Consider the following 9,895-nt stretch of genomic DNA (forward strand, 5'->3'; position numbering starts at 1 on the left):
TTTAAGTACGAGTTGACAGAACACACAATTACTGGTACTCACAACAGATGTGAGCCTCCAGGGCTGGGGTGCTCACTGTCAGGAACTGACGGCCCAGGGACGTTGGATCGAGGAAGAGGTCCTCTGGAACATAACTACCTGGTAGTCCAGGCAGTGAGACTCCAGGGCCAAGAGGTCCATGTAATGTCGGATAACGCAACAATGGTAGCCTACATCAACCGCCAGGGTGGAACCAAGAGCCAGTAAGTGTCATAGGAGATAGATCTCCTTATGGAATGGCCTGATGAAGTGAGGATATTCTGAAGCAGTAATTGCCACCTTACTCCGCGCACAGAGGTTCTCTATGTCCCTGGTCTATTTACGGGTCTGGAGAGTATTTGAGGCTTGCTGTGAGGAATGTGATGTCCCCCCTTGGGTTGTCAAAATCCCATTAATTCTGGAATTTTTGCAGGATGGCCTGAATAAAGGTTTGACCCTTAACTCCTTGAAGGTCCAGGTAGAGGCTCTCTCCTGTTTCAGGGGCGAGGTGAACAGAACCCGCCTGTCGGCTCATCTGGACGTGGCCCATTTTCTGAAAGGGGTGAAGCACCTTCAGCCACCCCTAGGTGGCCGGTTCCCTTGTGGATTCTTAATCTAGTATTAGAATTTTTGACAGGGCCCTCCTTTTGGCCACTGCGCAGTCTTTCCTTGCGTTTATTAACCTTGAAAATGGTGTTCCCTGTACGTACCAGGATCAGTCCAGGACACCTGGGTTGTGACTCCGCACCAGTAGGTGGAGACAGAGCAAAACTTGTGGGCGGAGCCATATATAAGCCCCTGTGCCAGTCACAGCCCCTCAGTCTTACTCTGTCTCCAGTAGGTGGTGCAGGTCTAGTCACAGCCTCTGAGTGGCCTGAGGACTGATAGTTGGTTAGTCAGGGTCATTGTGGTTTTATTGGTTTTGGTTATTTAAAAAAAAAAAAAACAAACAAAGAAAAGGATTTGAAGGTGAGAAGAGACAAGAGGAAGCTGTCCGTCCTGCCTCCCAGGGGGGTGGGAAGGTTCTGAGGGGACCATCCCCCCTTGGTTGAGGCCGCTGCTGAGGGTCGAGGACCCGGCCTACCACTGGCAGCAGCGTGGGGGTGACACCGGGGAGCCCGGTTCACTCACCCCCAACTGAAGCAAGAGATCCAGGACTCCGGACAGCGGCAGGTTTGCGTACAAAAAAAAAAAAAAAAAAATTGTACTTTTATTTTTTCTTGTGCGGCTCTTCGTTTCTTCGCCGGTGGGGGAGTTTTCTCGGCTCGGTGAGGCGCGGGGAGTGTTTAGGCGGTAGGAATTAATTATTTTCTGTCTTGTTAGTGCGCCGTCCGTTCCGCCGCGACCGCATGGAGGCCGAGGGGAACGGTTGGCCGCGCTCACGGCTCCCACGAGAGGGGATTTGCTCCGCTTGCGTCCTGGGCGGGAGGGACCGTCCGGGACAGACAGGGGGAGCCGATCCCGGTCGGCACTTCGCAGTCGCGCGTTTTCGCCGCTCCAGTCATGCCGGCTGACCCCTTCCCGCTCAGCGCGGGAGCGGCGGCCATCTTGGGGTCAGCTCGCGAACCTGTGCGCGAACCGGCAGGGAATCCCGGCATGCCTCCCGCGTTGTCTCCTTAGCGGAGGCCTTCGGGGGATGTCCCCCGGGGGGGCTGAGTCCTCCGATGAGGCTAGCGTGGATGGGAACTCCTCGTTTCGGGGGTCCTCATTTTTCAGACGTTTTCGCGCCCGCGCGCCTCTAGCGAGCTCGGCTCTCCTCAGGCTGCGAAACGAGGGGCACAGTATCATTGGCCTTGCTTCGGGGGGTGCTTGTTCGGCGGTGGCATTTCGCTCTTGCGGCGTACTTGGTTGCGGGGACCGTCCGGCGGCCTTCCCCAAGCAGTGTTCTGCCTGCCGCGGGCAAAGATTTAAAAAAAAAAAAAAAAAAAAAAAATTCCACACAGACTTTTCGCGCGAACTTTGGCGGGAAAGTCGGCCATCTTGGTGCGGCGTCGAGCGCGGCAGTCCCCAGGGGGTTTTTTTTTTCCCTCATTTCCGTTCCCCCCCCCCCCTCCACTCGCCGGCTCCGCGGTCTGTTTTGCCATCGGAGGCGGTGGGGGGGGGAGGGCCGGGGGAGACACGCCACGATCTCTGAGGGACTCTTTGTTCCTGGTTTTTTTCTTTTGGCCAGGCATAGGGCTTTTAAGGCTGCAGTGCCCACAAGCGACCTTCTGGCCAGGCGGGGAGCCTGAGAGGCCAATCAAGTTAGGATCGGACGCGTACTCGGCCGCAGTTCACTGTGGGGCGATTCATAGCCAAACGCCCGTTGCGGGCCATACCGTCTGGTTTGAGCACGGGCCCTACCTCTGCCTCGTCGGATCCGGTAATTTCCTAGGTGTCCTCCCCTCCTCCGAAAGGGGCTGAGGGAGATGTCGACGTTTGCATCGTCTGGTCCGGAGATTTCCAAGGCGCCCTCCCCGCCTCCGAGGGGGGCTGAGGGGGATGGCACACCGCCGCAGAGGGCGGCGGGGCAGACACAGCCTTCGGAAGGGGATTACTCGAGCTTGATCCGCCTCTTCATCAGGAAGGAGCTGGCCCCTGATTCCCGCCATCCTGGAGGGGTTGGTCATCCCCACCCCGCTGGGGGTAGTCTCGGCTGGGCTTCATTCCTTTTCACCTCTCTGTGTCAGCCCTGCTCTATCGAGAATAGGATACTCCGGCTTTGCACCTCCAGGTCACGAACCTATGGGTAAGCTCTCTCCCTTGCCGGAGATCGACTGATTCCCGAGGCTCGAGGATAAATTCAGGGCGCGGTTTTCATTTTCGGCCAGGTCCCGCTTTCGTGATCCCAGGACGTCGCGTCCTCCAAAGTCTGCTGGTCAGTCGTATAGGTCTGCTTCCTCCCGGACCCCGCCATGGCAGCAGCAGTCCTTTCGGGGGAAACAAGGGAGCCCCGGCGAGCGCGGTTGATTTCAGTTGTAGAGAGATGGGCCGGTGTATCGTCAGACCAGTGGGTCCTCCGCGTGATCAGACTCGGCTGCCTCCTCCGTTCCGGTCAACCGCACGGCAGGGGCCGTTACTCCATTTACTTCGTCGTCCCCAAGACAGGCGGCACGGACAGATCTATTCTGGATCTTGGTGGAGTGAACTGTTGCCTTCGCGATGCCTTCGCGTTCTCCCTTCAAAATGGAGTCGATTCGGTCGGTAAGATGCCTTCGCGTTTCTCACTTCAAAATGGAGTCGATTCGGTCGGTAATTGCTGCGGGGCGGCCCGGCGAGTTTTCTGGCCTCCCTGGATTTCGCGAAGGCGTATCATCACATAGGCATTCAGCCGTCGTTCCTGCTCTTCGTCCGGTTCTGCGTTCTATGACAGCACTGCCAGTTACAAGCGCTCCCGGTTGGTCTAGCGACGGCCCCCGCACGTTCACGAAGGTGATGGTTGCGGTGGCGGCGCGGCTGCGCCAGTATGATCTCCTGGTCCATTCGTCCCTGGACGATTGGTGGATTCGGGCGAAGCCCGAGGATCAATGTTGGTTGTCAGTTGGCCAGGGTCTTATACCTTGGCAGTCCCTAGGATGGGTGGTCAACTTCAACAAGAGTCATCGGGCACCCTCGAGGACCTTGGAATATCTGGGAGCCGTTGTCGACACGTCGCAGGGCTAGGTGTTCCTGTCACACGAACGGAGATACGAGCTGCCAGCTCAAGTACGGCGCTTCTTGTCTGCGACTGCCTTACGGTCCGGGGCTATATGGCTTCCATGCCTGCGCTGGTTTCCTGGGCGTTCGCTCATCTGCGGCCTTTTACCGTCGTCCTTACTATCTTGCTGGGCGCCGGTTTCAGAGGAGTTCCACTTACCGCTTCCACTAGGGGGACTCGCGAGGTCCAGCCTGCTCTGGTGGCTGGATTCCAGTCATCTGTCCCTCTGGAGTGTCTCTCTGGTGCCCAATTGGACGGTGGTGACCGCGGATGCCAGCCTCTCCGGTCGGGGAGCGGTCTGCCTAGGGAGCTCGGTCCAAGCCTATGGTCAGTGTCGCTAGCCCAGTGGTCTGTCAACAGACTAGAGACCAGAGCGGTCCGTTGGGCTCTGCAAGCCTTCCTACCGTAGTGCGGGGAAAGGCGGTCCGAGTGTTGTCGGACAACGCGACCACCGTGACCTACATCAACCGCCAAGGCGGGACAAGGAGCCCACAGGTGGCGGAGGAGGCTCTCCGCTTAATGGTCTGGTCAGGACTCCATCTCAGCCACATAGCAGCCTCTCACAGTGCAGGAGTCGACAACGTTCAGGCGGATTTTCTCAGCCGGCATCACCTGGATCCCGGTGAGTGGGAACTGGCGGACGAAGCGTTGCCTTTCATTTGCGAAAAGTGGGGAGTGCCCCACATGGATCTGATGGACACGTGGCACAACGCGAAGGCTCCGCGATTTTTCAGTCGAAGTCCAGAAAAGAGGGCGGAAGGCGTCGAGGCGTTGGCGCTTCCCGGGCCGACGGATGTTCTGCTGTACGTGGTTTCTCCCGTGGCCGATCGGCAAGATTCTGCGGCGCATAGAGTTGCACCCAGCCAACGTGCTCCTGGTGACACCGGAGTTGCCGCGTCGGCCGTGGTTCGCAGACCTCGTCCAGCTCACAGTGGATGGCGGGTCTACTCCATCAGGGGCCCCGTCTGTTTGGAGACTGCGGATCACTTCTGCCTCGCAGCATGGTTTTGAGAGGAATCGGCTGAAGAGAAAAGGTTACTCAGGCTGCGGTGGTAGCCACGTTGCTATGTTCCAGGACACAGGCGACGTCCCGGACTTATGTCTGTGTCTGGGTGGACTTGGAGGAATGGTGCGTGCAGCGTGGGGTGGTCCCTATTGCGGCTTCTGTCTCCTCCAGGCAGGTTTTGCCAAAGGTAAGGTCTGGCTTGCAGTTCCCTACGGGTCCAAGTGGCGGCGATTGGTTGTTTGCGAGGGTAAGGTCCGTGGTACTTTCCTGGCTCTTCACCCGGATATCTCCCGTTTCCTTTGGGGAGCTAAGCACCTTCGTCCTCCATTTGCGTCTCCCCTGTCCGGCTTGGAACCTCCATTCCGTTCTCATCCGCTTTATGCGCGGCGCTGTTGAACCCGTGAAACGCTTAACTTCAGGATCTCACGTTGAAGATGGTGTTCTTGGTGGCGATTGCTTCGGCACGGCGTGTTTCGGAGTTACGGGCTTTGTCCTGTAGGGAACCCTTCTTGTGTATTTCCGATTCCGGAGTTTATTTGCGGACGGTTTCCTTCCTTCCTGCCGAAAGGGGTGTCGGCCTTCCATGTTTTTTTCAATTGAGCTATCCGTTTTCGCGGTCCGGGAGCCCTCTGATCCAGAAGCGAGGGAATTAAGGAAGCTTGACGTGCGGAGATCCCCCCTTCGCTGTCTGGAGGTCAATTATCCTTTTCGGGTCACGGCTCTTCTCTTTGTTTTGTTCTCTGGTTCAAAGAAAGGAGTTGCAGCGTCCCCACGACGATTGCCACTTGGCTCAAGGAGGGCCATTGGTTCGGCGTACTTGGTGCGGGGGGAAAATCACTTCCCGTGGGTCTTCGGGCTCCCTCGACTCGCTCTCCAGCTGCGTCTTGAGCGGAAGCTTCTCAGGTGTAGCCTCAAGAGATTTGCAGGGCGGCTACCTGGAAGTCGTTGCATACCTTTATCCGGCATTACCGGTTGGATGTCCGGGCTACCGATTCCGGGGGATTTGGAGAGAGGGTACTCCGAGCGGGACTCTCTGCTTCCCACCCTCGGTAAGTTGGCTCTGGTACATCCCAGGTGTCCTGGACTGATCCTGGTACGTACAGGGAAAGGAAATTAGTTTCTTACCTGATAATTTTCGTTCCTGTAGTACCAAGGATCAGTCCAGGATCCCGCCCGCAGGGCTTCGCTACAGTAACGGAGAGTCCGCTCATAATGTTTTCTTGGTTCTGCTGTTAGCTTGTTTAGCTCTCCCGGTTGGGGAGTCCGGTTCAGGTAGGAGTTTGGTGTTAGTTTAAAGTTAGAAGTGCATTTTCTAGCCAGTTTTGTTACTTGGTTGCATGGCTACTTTGACATTACGTATGACTGAGGGGCTGTGACTGGCACAGGGGCTTATATATGGCTCCGCCCACAAGTTTTGCTCTGTCTCCACCTACTGGTGCGGAGTCACAACCCAGGTGTCATGGACTGATCCTTGGTACTACAGGAACGAAAATTATCAGGTAAGAAACTAATTTTCCTTTCCTGGTGGCTATATGCTCGGTGCGTCACATCTCTTGAACCGATTGTTGTGTCGGGAACTGTTTCTTCGGGTGATTTCAGAAGTGTTACAGCTTTGTAACCGTTCCATCCTTCTTGCCCAAGGTAGTCTCGGAGTTTTCATTTGAATCAGTCTGTTTTGTTGCCATCCCTAGATAAGCACAGGGACGCAGAACAATACCGCCTCCTCACCATTTCAATGCCAGTAGACTTTTGGTGCGGTATCTGGAAGTTTCAGAACTGGTCTGAAAGACGGGCTGCCTGTTTGTCCTTCACAGTGGAAGGAAGCAGGGTGAACCAGCTTCGCGGGCTACCATAGCTCATTGGATTAAGAAGGTGGTTACGGGAGCCTATGTGGAGGCAGGAAAGCCATTACCTTCTAAGATTAAAGCTCATTCCACCAGGGCTTAGGCAGTCTTGTGGATGGGAACTAGACTGCTGTCTCCCGTCAATATCTGCTGAGCGGCAACGTGGTCCTCATTGCACACCTTCTCCAGGTTCTATCGCCTGGATGTACAGGCCCGAGAGGATTCAGTCTTTGCAAGGGTGGTATTAACCGGACCACGGGCAGCCTCCCACCCCAATTGGGAATAGCTTTTGTACATCCCTTTGGACCTGAGTCCATCTGGCTAAACACTAAGAAATGGAGAAATGACTTGCCTGATAATTTTGTTTTCCTTAGTGTAGACAGATGGACTCAGCATCCCATGCTCAGCTGCCCAAGAACAGGGCCAAGGATTCATCCATGGAGTAGATTTCGATTCCAAGGGATTACGGGTAAGGCATCGCCCAATCCCTAGATCAGGGCATCTATATACTTACTGGGGTTCAGTGTTTATGATTGGTTGAGTACAGTTACGGTTATCCGTTTTTAATCATATTTTAAATCGTTTTTTTTTCAATAGTATGTCGACAGTAGCTTTTGAAGAGAATACTGAAGGGCTGAGGTCACTACAGGGGTGAATCTAGGGTGACATCAGCTTTGAAATCTGACTCCATCTCCATCTGCTGGCAGGGGAGCATAACCCACTGGTCCTGAGTCCATCTGTCTACACTAAAGAAAACAAAATTATCAGGTAAGTAATTTCTCCATTGAAAACCACTGATCTATAATAACTAAGAAGATCTGACTCACATTTAGTTGCTCCAAACCAGTAGAATCACACAGATGTACTGTAGAAGAAAACTCTAATATAATGGGGGTAAAATTGTATACAATTAGTGTGATGAGTAGCAATGATACTTTAATTAGAAATAAAGTAGTAATAGTAATATTTAGTTAAAGATAGTAAAGGATCATTTCTACCCAAGTACATTGGTTTTCTCTTAGCAAGTTTTATTTTATTTTTGGTGGGCTAATGTATATTTGGAAGGGAGTATGTCTATAGAAATGGGTTTTTTTCCTAAGATTTAATAAGTGACAGTTTCGGCAATTAATTTTGTATTAATAAATAAAAAGACTCTCTTTTTTTTCCTTCCAGTGGGTGTTTCTGCCTGAGCCGGATCAGAGATCCAGCTAATCCTTCCACCCCTGTTCATGTTGACTACAGGGCTGCCTGCTTCTGCCATCGAAATCTCATTGAGATTGGTTACGTCTGCTCCGTTTGCCTGTCAAGTAAGAATGCAGATGTCCTTTGCCTCCTTTTGCTCCAATCACAGGCCTCTGGTGTTTTGAACTAACGCAACAAATCTTCTTTTGCTTTCAGTATTCTGTAACTTCAGTCCCATTTGTACGACGTGCGAGTAAGTGTTTGGTATATTTCACATTATGGATTTGGGCAGATTAAGTATTATACTCATTAACTTACACTTTAAATATTTAATTTTAGGACTGCCTTTAAGATTTCTTTACCTCCTGTCATGAAAAGTAAGAAGAAGAAACTAAGGCCAGCTTTGTACTGACCTTGGCTAGCACGTGTGTGGATGGAGAAGAACCCGATGCGCCAATAAACACTGCATTTTATGATGACGAGAAGAACCGGCTGTTCCAACAGAACCATGCATGTTTTAAGGTGGAAGAAAAAAAAAAGATCTTATCATGCTCCTTGACCCTTGAATTTTCAAAATAGCAGATCTTAGGTTAGATCCCTGAACTCAATTACTGAAGAGTTTTCCTGTCCATGCACCGTGTAGAAGGAAGCCAATCGGTGAAATAAAGTGACTCCCTCCTTTCCCCATCTTTAATTGGACTTTACCAAGATGCTGGGGGTCGATTCTCCTCCAGAGCTACAGGGACTGTACAAGGCATTTTAACTGGAGTCTGTCATTTTGCTTTCCTTTATTCCATGCTGAAACTTTCCCCTCATTTTATGGGACGTTATGATGAGCTGGCACAGACTCCTGCATTAGCTCGGAAGAGCAAGGCCCTGGAGATTGCATTTGAGATGTCATTGTTTCATTTGGGTTATTTTTTAATCTTAATTTTTTCACTAGACTGTAGGGTCGATAGCATGAGTGATCATATTTTGTACTGGTGTATACCTGCTGCTCCCTACATTAATGCTAATTAGGCAGAAAATAAATGCCTGCCACTTTTTGTTCGGGGAAGGGGATGATAATTCTCAGAGCCAGGATCGGTTGAGGGTTTTGGCACTGCTTGCTGCATTAGCACAGCCTGTTTTTGCCAATCAGATATCTCCTCCGCTACACTACAGGACTGTCACAGTGCCTTTAATGTTTACCGAACAATCCTCTTATCTGGGTGCTTGGCGCACAGCAGGTCATGTGATTGCTGATGTGATCTTCACCAGCCACAGTTGGTCATGGTTTCCCATACATACAGAAAAGATAAACGCCACTTCATAAATCAAACCTTTTTCTTCCTAAATAGAAGCTAGAGGCAGATTTTACATTAGATTTAATGAATCAGGCAACAAAGGTGATGTTAAAAGGAGTTTACTGAATGTGAAATGATTTTTTTTTTAAATCAGGGGAAATGTAAATTGCATTTTCTACTTCTGCAGAATGTTTTTCGATATCCAGACATTTTGTATTGTTCCCTTCCCCCACCAATCTGCTTCAAAACCTCCTCTAGGTCTTTTAACACTGGCACTGCCTTGACTTGGTTCCAGCCATTCAGCAGGCAGGCTGTCTGCAGAATATGATGAGAACATAAGATGTGCCATGCTGGGTCACAACAAAGGTCCATCGAGCCCAACATCCTGTCTCAAAGAAGGGAGAAGTTGCAGTCGCTATAATTAGCTCACCTGAGGCTGAGATGTGTAAAATTGGGACACAAGGTATTCAGATTCTGTGTTTTAATTCGTATTTTACCAGCTGAAGTCATTGGATGTGAAATTAAGAGTTTTTCTGACTGATTTATCTCAGTAGCAATTAGAGAAGGAGGTGTTTGAAAAGATATATGATACTTTTTTTAATATTTTGAAAAGTGTTGAAAATAATTTGCTTTTTAGATTGTTTGTTCTTTCCAAGCTCCGAGACGCACCTCATTGGTGTAACCTGCTTTCGCTCCATAAAGTCCTGCCAACACAAGTCTGCTGGGAGGATTTTGGGGCCCATAGAGGGTGTGATTCCTCTTCCTTCTTCCCCACCAGAAGCTGCAAAATGCAACATTTAGGGGCAGATTTTAAAGTGTACCCGGCACACAAACGTACACTCTATTTTATAACATGTGCACGCAGCCGCGCGCATGTTATAAA

At 51.3% G+C, this 9,895-nt stretch overlaps 1 protein-coding gene across 1 annotated transcript in view; it reads left to right on the forward strand.

The window, feature by feature from the left end:
- Positions 1–9,667, forward strand: part of GTF2H3 (general transcription factor IIH subunit 3) — a 36,439-nt gene extending 26,772 nt beyond the window's left edge. Inside the window, 4 exon segments of the mRNA XM_029571200.1 lie at positions 7,718–7,761; positions 7,763–7,851; positions 7,943–7,979; positions 8,066–9,667. Coding sequence (XP_029427060.1) covers positions 7,718–7,761; positions 7,763–7,851; positions 7,943–7,979; positions 8,066–8,138 — 243 coding nt within the window. The 3' untranslated portion in view covers positions 8,139–9,667.
- The last annotated feature ends 228 nt before the right edge of the window (positions 9,668–9,895 follow it).

This window comes from Rhinatrema bivittatum, chromosome 11 (assembly GCF_901001135.1).
Source record: "Rhinatrema bivittatum chromosome 11, aRhiBiv1.1, whole genome shotgun sequence".
In the NCBI taxonomy this organism is placed as follows: domain Eukaryota; kingdom Metazoa; phylum Chordata; class Amphibia; order Gymnophiona; family Rhinatrematidae; genus Rhinatrema; species Rhinatrema bivittatum.